At 42.6% G+C, this 17499-nt stretch overlaps 1 protein-coding gene across 1 annotated transcript in view; it reads right to left on the bottom strand.

The window, feature by feature from the left end:
- Window positions 1-17499, bottom strand: part of BFSP2 (beaded filament structural protein 2) — an 82891-nt gene that overhangs the window by 31689 nt on the left and 33703 nt on the right. The window contains exons 3-4 of the mRNA XM_056518442.1: window positions 6362-6518; window positions 4491-4652 (exon numbers count right to left, since the gene is read on the bottom strand). Coding sequence (XP_056374417.1) covers window positions 4491-4652; window positions 6362-6518 — 319 coding nt within the window. The remainder of the gene's footprint in view (window positions 1-4490; window positions 4653-6361; window positions 6519-17499) is intronic.

Here is a 17499-nt window from a genome sequence, read left to right as displayed (position 1 = left end):
TTTTACGTGGCACAATGGTGGTATTAAGATTAAGAATCCAATTTTATTTGGACAAGGGTTTTCCTATGACTTTTTTTTTTTTTTATTGAATGCTTATCCTCTGGCTTCAATATTTCTCATTATCTACATTACAGAATGTAAGGATCTTTCTGCTTGCAGCTCTGTTCTCGGGCAAATGGCTAATTTTTGGGGGTGCCTGAGGGTTTTGGGTTGGTAAGATTTTTTTTTTAACAAGTAGTAAAACATAAAAAATATATTAACTGGATATCCAGTAATCATACTGGCTGACAGAATAAAGGTCAGTTTTACGTCACAATGAAATTGTAAAGAATGAAAGCCTCCCAAAATTTCACCTCGGGCTGAAGCAGTGATCTGCCTTAGCCAGTGATTGTGTGTTGAGATGGGACCAGGAAGTAGTCATTAGCGGAGAGCAAATGAAAGTTGGAATGGTCTTGGCAGATTGGGCAGGTGAGTAAGGAGTAAAAAATTACACCAGTCTTTGTAGGTGACTGTACGGTAGGTGACACTAACTCACTAACTCAATATACGTATTTCTTACAATAATCGGTATGTTTATTACAAATACATTTGTTGCATTCTGAATAAGGGATACACAAGTTTGTGTTAAGTTGCTGTTGGCTTTTCATACTCCAAAAGTAATTTGATCTATGCTATTGCTAAATTCATTTATTCATTCATGTATAATTCTGCTCGTGGAATTCCGCGACAGAATTCCTCTCAGCTTGAAGAAAGAGCATGTTCATTCTTCAAGCGGAATCCGCAAGCAGAATCCCATAGAACTCAATTGTAAATAAATAAGGGAAATTCTAATTGATGGTTGTCGTTCAGCAAAAAAACAAAAAACAAAAAAAGAACAGTTTCCTCCTATATTTCCGCACGGAATTCCGCGGTGGAATTTTTAAGCGAGAATTCTTCGCCAATTCCTCAGTGTGAATGGGGCCTGAGGGGGAGATTTATCAACATCTGTCCAGAGTAAAAGTTGTCCAGTTGCTCATAGCAACCAATCAGATTGCTTCTTTCATTTTTCAGAGGCCTTTTCAAAAATGAAAGAGGGGTTCTGATTGGTTGCTATGAGCAACTGGACAATTTTTCCTCTGGGCAGGTTTTGATAAATCTCCCCCACAGTGTTTGAGAGAATTCCTTGGAACACCACCCACACTACTCCCACATGTGGTACTTCATCTTAGGCTTAAAGTGTTGCTATCATTATACTGTTGCAAGGACATGTCAAAAGATTTGATCAGTTGTGGATCTCAGTGCTGAGCACACAGCTCGTCTGATGGCAGATGACAGCATCATAGACTATACTGGAGCCGTCACCTACAATCCGATGAGCTGAGCACTGAATCTGGGAGCGAAGCATGCTACTGCTTCACACGACTATATGTCGCGATCAGCACTGAGACCCCTACCAATCAAAACTTCTGACATGTCCCTGTGACATATCAAAAGTTTTGTGTAATGACAATAAGGCATTAAAGGGGTAGTCCAGTGGTGAAAAACTTATCCCCTATCCTAAGGATAGGGGATAAGTTATAGATCGCGGGGGGTCCGACCACTGGGGCACCCTGCAATCTCTCTGTACGGGGGCCAGGCTCTCCGGCCAGATAGCGGGTGTCGGCCACCGCACGAAGCGGCGGCCGACACGCCCCCTCAATACATCTCGATGGCAGAGCCAGAGATTGCCGAAGGCAGCGCTTCGGCTCTGCCATAGAGTTGTATTGAGGGGGCGTGTCGGCCGCCGCTGTCGGGGCTCCGTACAGGAGATCGCAGGGGGCCCCAGCGATCTGCAACTTATCCCCTATCCTTAGGATAGCGGATAAGTTGTTCACCACTGGGTTCACCACTGGATATCTCCTTTAATAATCAATAACAGTATCATAATATTGAACTTGAAAAATAAAACAGGGGGCCCCCGCGATCTGCAACTTATCCCCTATCCTTAGGATAGCGGATAAGTTGTTCACCACTGGATATCTCCTTTAATAATCAATAACAGTATCATAATATTGAACTTGCAAAATAAAACACTACTGTCAGGAGGACATTTTACCGGGTGGTGACCTGTAAAATACAATGCATACAATTCAATACAATGCAATGCAATGCTTTACAACCCATTTACTTTGTTATGTTGTGTTCTTGTGCTAAAATAAACAAAATTGTTCCCATCATTCTGCCCTCAACAACCCATGATGAGAATATTAAAATGTAATTTTAAATTTGTTTGCAAATTTATTAAAAATGAAAAAGTTAAATTTAGCATGGGCATGAGTATTCTGACCCTTTGCTTTGACACTTGAAATTTTGGCTTGGGGCCTCCCATTTCTCTTGATCATCTTTGAGATGTTCCTACACCTTGTTTGGGGTCACCTGTGGTTAATTCAGTTGATATAATTTGGAAAGACAAGGTATCACAGCTGACCAAGCAACCCAGGCAATGAGATGAAAGAACTGCCTGTAAAGCTCAGAGATAGGATTGTGTAAAGCCACAGATCTGGAGAAAAGTACAAAAAATTTTTTATGGTGCAAGAGCCTTGATAAGAGAGTTGACTAAAAACCCAATGGTCACTCGGGCTGAGCTCCAAAGATCCTGTCTGTAGATGGGAAAAACTTTCAAAGGTCGACCATCACTGCAGCACTCCACCAATCTGGACTTCATGGCAGAGTAATCCACATGAAAGGCAGACGAAAGCCCTAATGGAGTTTGCAAAAAGCACCTTGAAGGGGTACTCCGGTGCTTAGACATCTTATCCCCTATCCAAAGGATAGGGGATAATATGCCTGATCGCGGGAGTCACGCCACTGGGGACCCCCCGTGATCTTGCACACGGCACCCCGTTTGTAATCAATCCCCGGAGCGTGTTCACTCCTGGTCTGATTACCGGCGACCACAGTGCCGATGGCGTGTGACGTCACATCTCCACCCCCCTGTTTTACATCACACTCCGCCTCTCAATGCAAGCCTACGGGAGGGGGCATGATAGCAGGGCTCTGTACACTGAGGACAAGCAGGGCTCTGTGCACTGAGGACAAGCAGGACTCTGTACACTGAGGACAAGCACTGCTCTGTACACTGAAGACAAGCAGGGCTCTGTGCACTGAGGACAAGCAGGGCTCTGTGCTCTGAGGACAAGCAGGGCTCTGTGCACTGAGGACAAGCAGGGCTCTGTGCAGTGAGGACAAGCAGGGTTCTGTGCACTGAGGACAAGCAGGGCTCTGTGCACTGAGGACAAGCAGGGCTCTGTGCACTGAGGACAAGCAGGGCTCTGTACACTGAGGACAAGCAGGGCTCTGTACACTAAGGACAAACAGGGCTCTGTACACTGAGGACAAGCAGGGCTCTGTACATTGAAGACAAGCAGGACTCTGTACACAGAGGGCAAGCAGGACAAGAACAAAAACGTGGTTTAAAATGGCAGGAAATGCTCAATGCCAATTTTTTTTCTTGTTGTTCAAATCTTGTACTTGGAGGTGTATAAACTCCAAATTTAATGCCCCTTAATCACTATTATAGGCAGCATTCTGGTGCACCTGTGAGGCTGGCAACGTATCAGCCTACTTGGGTGGGGCTTAAAGTCTGCCTCCCTCCTCCCATTGTATGTGTGCTTAGCCACACTGGTGTGAACTGGGAGCAGGCTGTGGACCTAATGTTGCTGTAAATGCCCACTGGCCCCTGGTTTTGCTTATCATGCACAGGTAGATTTAGTGTTAGGCCCCGTGCCACTTGAGAAACCTTGGGATTGGTGTGCCGGCTCAGGTATGTCCTTCATATAAGGATATAGTGGCTAATGTCTTAATTGTAACTCATATGTTACTATCTACATCTACCACAGTAGTGCACCTAAATTTATGTATTATATCTTATATGTTACACATCCACACTTTTCATCGGGTGTAGGATGCCATTGTGGCAATTGTAGTCTGCTGTAGACATCCTCCATTGTATGCATTTTTTGCTGTGGATTATCCTTAGCGATGGGCCACAAGGACAGGATCTGCTTCCCCAACATAAATGCACAACTGCATTTGGGGTTGAGCATTTCCTGCCATTTGAAACCATGTTGTTTTCTTGTTGTTTGGACCTCAGATTGAACCGATTTTTTACTTTCCAACATGACAATAATCTTAAGCACACAGTCAAGGTAACACAAGAGTAGCTTAGGGATAACTATTTGAATGTATCTTAGTAGCTCACCCAAAGCCCTTACTTGCAAACCTTGGGGCATCATACCCAAGAAGACTGGAGGATGTAATCACTGCCAAAGGTGCTTCAACTAAGTACTGAATTAAGGGTCTGAATACTTCTATCAATGCAATATTTTAGTTTTTCCATCCTGTTTTCACTTTATTAATATGGGTTATAGAGTGCAGAATGATGGGAAGAAACATAATTCAAATTTTGTCTGAAAACTTTCTGAATGCACTGAAAATTGACCAATATATAAAATAATGTTAGGTTGACCTACTTTAGCTTGAAGAAGGGCACCCGATTCAGCTCTGTTCTTCTCAATGTCTTTTTCCCAGTGAATTCTAATGGTCTCCAATATATCATCAAGTCCTGTGCCGATTGGAGTGTCTACTTCTTCCAGTTGAGATCCTGCCAGCTGCTTGTACAGCATCTTCACATCCTGAAAGGTTACTTGATCAGTTTAGAGCACTGTAGAAGTAATGTTAAACTGCCCTCAAGTTTTAAATTTTCTTGTGAATCATTATTTCTTGACTAGTGGAACCCTGGGGATGTCTTATTGTTGGAAACGGTTACTTATGTGTCATTTATATCCTGACTTATCTGTTACGATGCAGCTGAGATAGTTAAAAACAATCCTGACCATTCGTGGCTCTGTCAGTTGTCCACTGTATTAAGAGAACAATTTTTTTTCTCTGGTCACATAGAGCATTTGCACTGGCACCTCTGAAGTACACACGCACACAGCGTTCAGAACTGTTTCGAATGCTGGCCAGTGGAGTACCCCTTTAAAGGGCACCTGTCACCTTGAAAATGAAGACCAATCTACTGGCTGTGTGTTATTGAGAATAAACATTATAAAACAAATTAATTACTTAGGATAAAAACACCTAATGCTGTTGCTGGCCATATGTGGTTGGCCATATGCAGTAAATACTTCTGAAATGCTGCTAATAACCTGCATTTATTAATACTTGTCAGTTTTAGCAATTACACCCAAATTGTTAAACTGCAAAATTGCAAAAACTGGAAAGTATAAAAAAACGGAGGTGTACAGGAGCATTTCAGAACTATTCACTGCATATGGCTTACCGCAACACAATCAAATTGTGTGTTTTCCTCTCTTTCATTAAAATACATCTACAGTGTCCCGGTATCCATGTTCCATATACAGTATATATTTTCATGTGGCTTACAATTTCCTCTGCCAACTCCTTAAATCTGTGTATAGGGTACTGGTTAACAGTGTTTATGTTCATTGTACTGCCTTAGCAGCATACACTGAGGTGTTACTAGAGTGTAAAGGCTGAATATTTGCATAATTATGTGTCAAGATGAGTAATGCCTTGGTCACATGATGATCCCCAGCTACTTTTTTGCAGAAATGTCTATAAGGCTGTGAGGAGTCCAAGGTCCATCAGTTCAGTCTACATCTGGCTTGTGCTAGATCTTGCAGTTCTTTTCCTGCTGGGTAGATCAGTCAGTCAGTAAAAACTGTCTGCGCCTAGTCTAGAGTGTTACCAAAAGGTTCAGTTAGAACAGTTGTTGCCTAGTCTAAAATGTTTATTCTTGGTCCAGTAAGGGAACCCCTGTTGCGTGTGCCTCTTGGAAGAAGTTCAAGCCTTTTTAGTGTCCTGTAACTTGTTCCAGTCAAACCTGCCTCTAGCAAGTTATAAGTCTTGTTCCAGTAGCAAGCACCATCACACCTGAGACTGATCTGGGCTGTGTGTACGGTGATCATGGAACTGTATGGAGTGTGAAGGGTTCTTCCAAAAATGGCTGCCCAAACTGCCCACATTATTATCTGTGGGGTCAGGTGGCTCTGTTGGCTCTAAGTTTGCTCAGTTTTTGCTCTGATATCTTGCACTCACTATACCATATGTCATGCAATGTACTTACAAAATTGCTAAACTTTTCATTTAGCATTTAACTAAATAAACAAAAATACAGTCAGTTCTGCTTTCTGTGTGTTGTAGGTTAATTTTCCTTTGTAAGTGAATCATCTAATCTGGATCAGATTTCAATATGTGCATGTTGACCTTAGTAATAAGTTATGGATGATCACAGAAGGAAGGAAGAAAATCTGTTGGCCTGAGAGGGGCCCCATCCCATCTTTTGCTAGGTTCCTTTCTTTTATTCTTTTATTTTTACCTCCTCATGATTTTTGGACAGTAATGCAAGCTCTTCTTTCATGCTTTCTATCTGACTTTCCAAATCCATTTTTGTCAGGTTCGCATCATCAATCACTTTGTACAATGAGCGTATTTCCTCCTCCACTGCTTTTCTGAAAGGTTGTTCATTCTCATATCTGCAAATTAAACAGCATTGTTACGTCAGGAAATCAATACTTCATTTAGTATATATGGTAAAAGGTCACATTTTATTTGTAAAATAAATTAAAAATATGCTACAGCAGACTGCTCACAGGAAACCGCTGAATGGATCATGCCTCAAGACCCTGTCAGCCTGTAAAATGTGGCCTTTAAGCAAACTATGAAGCCAATTTGGTCTTGTGACAGAATTTCTTGATTCTATGTGACTGAATCTGTTCTATTTATCCGAACAGGGTCGTATCTGCACCATAGGCATGGATTTTTGGAAGCTCCATTCAGATTCATGTCAGAAAGTCTACAAGAAATCTGCCACATGCAGGGCCGCCATCAAGGGGGGTACAGCCAATACAGCAGTAAGGGGCCTGGGCTGCCAGAGGGCCCGGACCCCAGCTGCACCCCCTGCAGCAGCCAAGCACTGAAGCAGGAGACCGCTGGTAAAGCAGCCCAGGAGCAGACTCCTGTCCGGGAGCTGCCTGAGCCATAGAGAGGGCCTGTTGCTACCAGCGACATTTTTTTTCTGTACATCTGCGCATGCGGGCCCTGTAAAATCAACACGGGGCGCACTGTCTGCCTGGGAAGAGAAGAGCAGAGGAGGTGAGAGGGACGCCCTTCCATCTCTTCCCCTCACACTATTGGTGGAGCAGGAGCACATGGTTTGTGTTTCCCCTTACCCCACCACAGACGTTGCCACCCGCTCATATCTTGGAAGAGGAAGACTTTCAATGCCTGCAGCTGGGTCCCATTCATCAAAGTTAAGTAACTTTCTAGGGAGGGGTGTTGGGGGTGCAGGTTGGGATTAGTGAGAGAAAAAAATACACTATCTCATTCAACAGCTGAGGAACCCTGGTTAAGAAACAATGAGATAGTGTCTATTTTCCTCCATCTTATTGTTTCTCTACCAGGGTGCCTCCAGCTGTTGCAAAACTGTAGAACTACAACTCCGAGCATGCCTTTATCTGATTGGGCATGCTGGCAGTTGTAGTTTTGCAACAGCTGAGGGAACCTGATTAAGAAACAATGAGATAGTGTCCATTTACCTCCATCTCATTGTTTTTCAACCAGGGTGCCTCCAGCCTGTGTAAAACTACAACTCACAGCATGCCCACACAGTCAGAGACCTTTATCTATCTACCTATCTATCTATCTCATATCTATCTTTCTATCTATCTCTCTGTTTGTCTCTCTCATATCTATCTATCTATCTATCTATCTATCTCATATCTATTTAACTAATTATTTATCTATCTTTCTAAGGCTGGGTTCACATCACTTTTTTCCCTATATGGGAGCGCATACAGCTGGGGGAGCTAAAAACGTGCGCTCCAGTAGCCCTGCCATATGCCGCCCATATATAATTAATTTCAATGAGCTAACCGAAGTGAACCGGTCGGCTCATTTTTCACCATATGCTTTTTTCTACCGGACCTAAAACTGTAGTCAACCACGGTTTTAGGTCCGGTAGAAAACCACATACGGGGAAAATACATACAAGCGGCATACGGCAGGGATAAGGGAGCACAAGGTTTTAGCTCCCCCAGCCGTATGCGGTCCCATATGGGGAATAACGTGACGTGAACCCAGCCTTCTATCTATATATTTATTTATTTATCTCCCCCTACCCGGGCCCCTACTCACTTAGATGCTGGGATTAATTGCAGGCCGAATCTATCTATCTATCTATCTATCCCATATCTATCTATCTATCTCATATCTATCTCATATCTATCTCATATCTATCTATCTCATATCTATCTCATATCTATCTATCTATCTATCCCATATCTATCTCATATCTATCTATCTGTCTATCTCATATCTATCTAATCTATCTATCTCATATCTATCTATCTCATATCTATCTATCAATCTCATATCTATCTATCTCATATCTATCTATCTATCTATCTATCTCTCTCATATCTATCTATCTCATATCTATCTCATATCATATCTATCTATCTCATATCTATCTATCCCATATCTATCTCATATCTATCTATCTCATATCTATCTATCTCATATCTATCTATCAATCTCATATCTATCTATCTATCTAATATCTATCTATCTATCTATCTATCTCATATCTATCTATCTATCTATCTATCTATCTCATATCTATCTCATATCATATCCATCTATCTCATATCTATCTATCTATCTATCTCATATCTATCTATCTCATATCTATCTATATATCTATCTCATATCTATCTATCTCATATCATATCTATCTATCTATCTCATATCTATCTATCTATCTATCTCATATCATATCTATTTATCTCATATCTATCTATCTATCTATCTATCTATCTCATATCTATCTCATATCATATCTGTGGTAGCCCTTGGGGGGGTTGGTAATGGGGGAATTGTTTCGATAAATGAGGGGTTAATGTTAACCCTATAGTTCCTGACGCCAGGCTGAGGGCTAGTATGCTGAGGTAATTCTCCGGCCTATTGCCGCCCTTCCCAGTAATGATAGGTGCATGTAATAAAATGACTGAAGATCCACAAAGTAGTTGAACTTTAACTTGAAGAGCTTTACTTAGATGATTGCGGTACATCCAATGAACAATAACAGTCTCAGGCAAACAGTATCTATATATCTCAATGACTGACAATTATTGCGGACCTTGAATGAAATTAAAGTCTCTGAATTTAGGGTTATTATTGCAGATTCATCAGGATTTAGGGGATAGATAAGGTCCGGTGATCCTGCAGAGTGTTTAGGGATTGATACACTAGCGATCCTAGATATATCAGCCGTTGTCGCAAGGCTCAGGCCTAACTCACTGTGATAGACGGCTACGCAGATCCTGCTTGTTTGATAGCCCGGGAACAAGAGAGCGAACAATGGCCGCCGCTCCCTTATATGGGCAGGGGGCGGGGCGAATCTGATTGGTCCGAACATCTGTCATTCACTGTTACACAGTGTGCTGGGATTGACTACGTCAATCCGCAGGTCCCGCCACGCTATAGACAGGTAATTAACTATTTATAGGCATTGATATAATATTTACATGCTTCCTAAGTAAGCTATTAGTGCAATAACTATCTGGATGAGAGGTGACCAGGGGTGAACTAGACAATGGGGACCCCGACGTCCTAGGGACTCTGGCTAAGGGGACCCACACACGCAGGTACCGGATAGGATACGTTACCGGGACACCCATATCTATCTATCTCATATCTATCTATCTATCTCTTATCTATCTATCTATCTATCTATCTATCTATCTATCTATCTCATATCTATCTATCTCATATCTATCTATCTCATATCTATATATCTATTTATCTCATACCTATCTATCTCCTATCCATCTATGTCATATCTATCTATGTATTTATCTATCTATCTATCTCATATCTATTTAACTAATTATTTATCTATCTTTCTAAGGCTGGGTTCACATCACTTTTTTCCCTATATGGGAGCGCATAAGGCTGGGGAGCAAAAAACTTGCGCTCCCGTCTCCCTGCCGTATGCCGCCCGTATGTAATTCATTTCGGTGAAAAATTAGCCGACCGGTTCACTTCGGTCAGCTCATTGAAATGAATTACATACGGGCGGCATACGGCAGGGATGCGGTCCCATATTGGGGAAAACGTGACACGAACCCAGCCTTATATCTATATATTTATCAATCTCCCCCTATCCGGGCCCCTATTCACTTAGACGCTGGGATTAACTGCAGGTCGTATCTATCTATCTATCCCATATCTATCTCATATCTATCTATCTCATATCTATCTATCTATCTATCTATCTCATATCTATCTATCTCATATCTATTTATCTATCTCATATCTATCTATCAATCTCATATCTATCTATCTCATATCTATCTATCTATCTATCTATCTCATATCTATCTATATCATATCTATCTATCTATCTATCTATCTATCTATCTCCTATCTATCTATCTATCTATCTATCTCATATCTATCTATTTATCTCATACCTATCTATCTCTTATCTCTCTATGTCATATCTATCTATCTCATATCTATCTATCTGTCTCATATCTATCTCATATCTATCTATCTATCTCATATCTATCTATCTATCTCATATCATATCTATCTATCTATCTATCTATCTCATATCTATCTATCTATCTATCTCATATCTATCTATCTATCTCATATCTATCTATCTATCTATCTATCTCATATCTATCTATCTATCTCATATCTATCTATCTATCTATCTATCTATCTCTCTCATATCTATCTATCTATCTATCTCATATCTATCTATCTATCTCATACCTATCTATCTTAGTGTTGAGCGGCATAGGCCATATTCGAATTCGCGAATATTCGCGAATATATGGACGAATATTCGTCATATATTCGCGAATATTCGCATATTCGTTATATTTTCGTTTTATTTTCGCATATGCGAATATTCGCGTATGCGAAAATTATCATATGTGAATATTAACATATACAAAATTAGCATATGTAAAAATTCGCATATGCGAAAAGTAGCATGTGCTAATTTTCGCATCTGCGAATTTTCGCACGCCAGTCTCACACAGTAGTATTACAGCCTTCTTTACACCATACAAGCTGGAAGCAGAGAGGGGTGATCACTGTGATGTGTACTGTGAAGAAAAAATAAAAAATAAAAATGAATATTCGTAATTACGAATATATAGCGCTATATTCGCGAAATTCGCGAATTCGCGAATATGCGATATTCGCGAATAATATTCGAATTGCGAATATTCGCGAGCAACACTAAATCTATCTATCTATTTCATATCTATATATCTATCTCATATCTATCTATCTAATATCTATGCATCTATCAATTTATCACATATCTATCTACCTTGCTGCCAGCCCCTTATCCCAGGTCTCCCACCTAACACTGCTCTCCCCGTGCCCCTACTCACATAGACACCAGAACGGGCTGTGGGCCCTTTACATATAGAACAGGGGCTGCTACATCTACTGGCGGTATTACCTACGTGTGGAACTGCCTATTGGAGGCATGACCTACCTGGGGTACTATTTACTAGGGGAACTAACTACTGGGGCACTGTTAATGATGGTACTTTTTACTAGGGCATTACCTACCTGGGGGGCACTATTTACTGGGAGCATTATTTACTGAGGGGGGCATTACCTACCTGGGAGGAATAACTTATGTTCCGATCAGCTAGGACGCGAGCGGAGACCCCCTTACCTTGCTCCGTCACGTCCGATCGGCGTTTGATTGCTCCAAGCCTGAGCTACAGGCTTGAGCAATGGAGCCGCTATCTCGCTGATCCATGCAAAGCTATGGCTTTGCAGGAATCAGCCTAAGAGATCAGTGTGTGCAGTGTTATAGGTCCCTATGGGAGCTATAACACTGCAAAAAAAAGTGAAAAAAAAAGTTAACAATGGTCATTTAACCCCTTCCCTAATAAAAGTTTGAATCACCCCCCTTTTCCCATAAAAAAAAACTGTGTAAATGAAAATAAAAATCCACATATGTGGTATCACTGCGTGCGAAAATGTCCGAACTATAAAAATATATCATTAATTAAACCGCACGGTCAATGGCGTACGCGCAAAAATTGTCACTTTTTATATAATAAAAAAAGGAATATAAAGCGATCAAAAAGTCCGATCAATGGGCAAAAATGGTACAAATACAAACTTCAAAACACGTCGCAAAAAATGAGCCCTCATACCGGCCCGTACGCGGGAAAAATTAAAAGTTATAGGGGTCAGAAGATGACAATTTTAAACGTATACATTTTCCTGCATGTAGTTATGATTTTTTCAGAACTGCAACAAAATCAAACCTATATAAGTAGGGTATCATTTTAACCGTATGGACCTACAGCATAAAGATAAGGTGTCATGTTTACCAAAAAATGCACTGCGTAGAAACAGATGCCCCCAAAAGTTACAAAATGAAATTTTTTCTTCAATTTTGTCGCACAATGAATTTTTTTCCGTTTCGCCGTGGATTTTTTGGTAAAATGACTTATGTCACTGAAAAGAAGAATTGGTGGCACAAAAAATGAGCCATCATATGGAATTTTATGGGCAAAATTGAAAGCGTTATGATTTTTAGAAAGTGATGAGGAAAAAATTTAAATGCAAAAACGGAAAAACGCTGAGTCCTTGAGGGCTTAAATAACCTACCCTCCACCCTATGCCACTACCCTTTCACTTAACACACTTTACTTCCTTATACTATTCATGGCACCTAGGGGGGGATTTTTGGGGCACTTAAGGTAAGGAACATGTGGGAAATGTGTTAAAAAAGTGCAGGGACTAATATGTTTGTTGTCTGGCAGATTCTGTGAAGACGAGTCATGGCTGGAAGAAGACTTCATGATGGTCAGAGCAAGACAGAGAAGGAAAGAGAAGAGAGCGACTCCAAGAAAACACCTTCTGTGAGTAGACATCAGTAGATGTAACTGCACTGTAATCACAGGGACTGCAGCGCCAGGGTCACTACTATGAACAATATGATGGTAATATGTATGGTGATAATATTCCTCCTTGTATACTGGTATTATCACTAATATTGATCTCAGTATACAGGATTTGGTCAGTAACAGTATGATGGTAATATTTATAGTGATATTTTCTCTTCCTTTCCTCTTTCAACTAAAGGGCTCTTGTTTTTCTTGTCCTGTGTTTTAAAATATACGATGGGTAAGATAGTGGGCGGGGGTAGACTTTGTCGTGGGCCATGGGAGGGGGCCCAAGCCTTGGGCTGTGTAAGGGGCCCCAAAATTTTTGATGGCAGCCCTGGTCCTAGCCACCGCCGATTGGTTCTTGTCCACTGGACAACCATTTTTGGACTGTTCCTTATCATGATTTTAATTGTTCTTATAATGAATTTTTATGTAGTGTCTGTGATTTTGTTATAACAAAATTTTGATCCATATAAACACATCTCTTTCTTTGGTAATTTACTCCATTGAAGTGTGATACTCCCTGAAGCAGTTTTTAATGCAGAGGCCGGGATGATCGGGGCAAGTGTCACACTGAGTGGTGGTGTCCTTCCGTATCCCCCTCCTGTGGCACACTCTGCATTTTTTCTGGGATTATCCCTTCTTTCCAGTGTGGGGGACTTCACCTGGAAAGTGTTGGCCTGGTGACGATCCTGGCACCTATAACTTCAGTTCCTTGGGAAGTCCGGCCTGCTCTTTCCCAGTTGCCAAAGATTAGGGCCTTTAGAACTTCCTCTTGGAACTGAAGGTATGTCCTTGTGTTGCCAGCATGCTGGGACAGTACAAAAGAGTTGTACATGGCAACCTGTACCAAGTAGACCGCAACTTTTTTTGTACCATACCCGTGTTTTCCGCATGGCCATGTATGGGTTGAGAACTTGATCAGAAAGATCAACCCCCCCCCCCCCCCCCATATACCGATTGTAGTCCAAAATACAATCGGGCTTGAGGATCGTTGTTGTGGTACCTCGCACAGGGACAGGTGAGCTGCCGTTACCATGAATTGTGGTCAGCGTAAAGGACATCCCTCTTATCCTTATACCTGACCAGCAACAGGTTTTCACGGGTAAGGGCACGGGACTCGCCCTTGGGCATAGGTGTCTGAACAAAATTTAGAGGGAGGCCTCTCTGGTTCTTCCGCACGGTCCCACAAGCGGACGGGCATCTGGCGGAAAGGGATGTGAACAGAGGGATGCTGGTATAAAAGTTATCCACGTAAAGGTGGTAACCCTTATCCAGCAATGGGTGCACAAGGTCCCAAACGATTTTCCCGCTAACACTCAGAGGGGGGGACGGGACATTCTGGGGGTTCAATACGGGAATCTCGTCCCTCATATACTCTAAGCTTGTAAGTGTACCCGGAGGTAATCTCACAAAATTTGTAGAGTTTCACGCCATACCGCACCCGCTTCGAGGGAATATACTGGCGAAAGGTGAGTCTCCCCTTAAAACTGATGAGACTCATCTACAGAGAGCTTCCTGAGGGGTACGTAGGCCTCCAAAAATTTGGCCCCAAAGTGATCCATGACCAGCCTCATTTTGTAAAGCCGGTCATAGGCGGGGGACATGCCGCATTATCAGTGTAAAGGAGGCATTTCCGAACGGCCTCGAACCGCTTCCGTGTCATGACCATACTGTAAATCGGGGTCTGGCATAGGATGTCCCAGCTCCAGTAGTGCCTGACGCTTTCTTTTGACCAGGCCCATGTGCAGCATGGGGCCCCAAAATGTCCTCATTTCGGCTGGATCATTGGCGTACCATTCATTGGACCTAGCCAAAAACGAATCAGGGTGGTGGGCAATGAACTGTTGGGCTTAAACGATCGTTTGCACCACCATTAGATTGACAAAGCTGTCACAGAAAAAATTACTAAAATAGTCTATTTCAGTGTATTGTGTGTATGTGTTTGTGGGGGGGGGGGGGGGCGGGGAAGTGTGTAGTGTGTGTGTTTGGTGTGAACTTTATATAAGGGTGTGTGATTACACAATAAAAAAAGGGGGGGAAATACAGCGCCCTGAACCCCTAATAGGGCCCGGGTCAATGCCCCCTGGGCATTGTCACGGGATGCCTGCTGAATGATTTCTACAGGCATCCCGGTCCGGTCCCCCCCACGGGTGTACAAGGACCCAGGGCATCGGGGCATACCTGTATGCCCTGAGTCCCTAAGTGGTTAATGCATTAGGGGAGATTTATCAAAACCTGTGTAGAGGAAGAGTGGTGCAGTTGCCCATAGCAACCAATCAGGTTGCTTCTTAATTTTTTCAGAGGCCTTTTAAAAAAGGAAAGAAGCGATCTGATTGGTTGCTGTGGGCAACTGCACCACTCTTCCTCTACATGGGAAGTGATGAATCTCCCCCATTGAGTTATATATATATATATATATATATATATATATATATAGATATGTTATAATTGTGCAGCTCATAGCTACACATACATGGTTGTCGGCCTATTTGGCTTAGATACGGTATAAGTAACTGGTATTTTTCTACACAACATGAAATCTTCTATAGTTCTGTATTAATATAGCAATTGGATGTCACCATGAATAATCTGTATAATGTAGATACTAAGCCCAGTGCAGATACACATGATACTAAGGATGATATTATCTGTGTGTGGTGTGGCCACTGATGTCACACATGTGATGTAATAACTCTATAGAATCTTGGGGCTAACAAAAACGGCTGCAGCCCTGACTTTGTTGAGGGAGTTGTATCACAGCAGTGATGGCGAGCAGTGGAAAGCGATCAGGAAAGCGCAAGTTTGACCAGGTGACCGAGGATACCACCAAACGGGCTAACCCATTCCAGCCAACACCGGCCAAAAGATCTCCGCCCGCTTTGGCTCCCAGACCAACCCCGGCTTTAACATCTCAGCCGGAGGACATGGAGGTGGAGGGGAGACAATTCCCTGAGGATATCGACATGTATGATCTGGAGCCAAAGAGGAGGAAATTCACCTATGATGCGGATGGATCCTGTATTATGGACGATATGAGCTGGATTTGGAAAAGGAGAAGATAGATTCTACTTCTCCGGAACATCTATAACATCTATTGGGGAACTCTCTTGAGGTAAGAACTTTACTGCAATGATCTCCTCTTCTCATACTCTTCTACTATTGCTCAAATACTAAATATTTCTTTATTTCTCTGCTTTCTATGTAGTTTCCCAATAACATCTATAACATTTGAGACTCTCCTGAAGACTCATCCGTTGAGGAGACCTCAGTGTAGTAGATTAGCAGTACCCGGCACATCTGATACAGCGCCTTCCAGCCTCTTCACAGAGAAGACATCACTGGGCTCCGATCTCAGAACATTTTAAGATACAGCGCCTTCCAGCCTCGCCATAGAGAAAACATCACTGTGCTCCGATCTCAGAACATTTGAAGATACAGCGCCCTCCAGCCTCTATACAGAGATGACATCACTGTACTCAAATCTCAGAACATCTTACATTTTGAGATTTAATAGTAAACATATTTATTTTTTTACCATATGTTATTGTGTTTTATTGCATTATTACTAAGTCTAATACTCGGGACAATGTATCATGGCATAGAAAAGTGACATATTTTTGCACAAGGCTTGTTTGCAACCTTAACAACTTTTAGGTGCAGCTAGAGTTGCTACCTGGACGGTATTTTACCTTCACAGCCGGTATTTTAGACTCCCTGCCGGTATGTGTTATATTAAAGGGGTTGTGCGCTGCCCTGACTTTCGGAGTTCCACTCACAGCGTCCGGAAGTTCATTACTCCGAACACTGTGTGCGGGCTTCCGTGTTTGTGGCCGCCGGACGTGACGTCACGCCCGGCACCTCGTGACATCTCGCCCGCCCCCTCGTGATGTCACGCCCGCCCCTTCTACCAAAGTCTATGGGAAAGGGTGTGACAGCGGTCTCTTCCCCTTCCCATAGACTTTCGTTGAGGGGGCAGGCGAGACGTCACGAGGGGGCAGGCAAGACGTCACGAGGGGCCGGGCGTGACGTCACGCCCGGTGGCCGCGAACACGGAAGCCCGCACACAGTGTTCGGAGTAATGAACTTTCGGACGCTGTGAGCGGAGCTCCGAAAGTCAGGGCAGCGCACAACCCCTTTAAAATACAGGCTATGCAATGGACAGTATTTATCTAAGCCCTCTGCGCTGTAAGGGAGAGGAGAGAGCTAACCCCGCCCCATCCACTTGCCAGCCGACCTCTGATTGGTGGAGACATCCTCCAGCTGAGCTGTGATTGGTGGAGACTTCTCCCTCACACACAGTCCTGTCATCTGCCTGCACAGAGCTGAGCACAGTAGGGGGAGATTTATCAAAACCTGTCCAGAGGAAAAGTTGCTGAGTTGCCCATAGCAACCAATCAGAGGCCTCTTCAAAAATTAAAGAAACTATGGGCAACTCAGCAGGTTTTGATAAATCTCCCTACAATGACAGTACTACAACTCCCATTGTGGTGTGTCTGTTCAGCCTGTGCCTTCT

Source organism: Hyla sarda, chromosome 5, assembly GCF_029499605.1.
Source record: "Hyla sarda isolate aHylSar1 chromosome 5, aHylSar1.hap1, whole genome shotgun sequence".
Classification (NCBI taxonomy): Eukaryota; Metazoa; Chordata; class Amphibia; order Anura; family Hylidae; genus Hyla; species Hyla sarda.
Note: the sequence above shows the minus strand (reverse complement) of the source record. Positions and strands in the feature narration are given on the sequence as shown.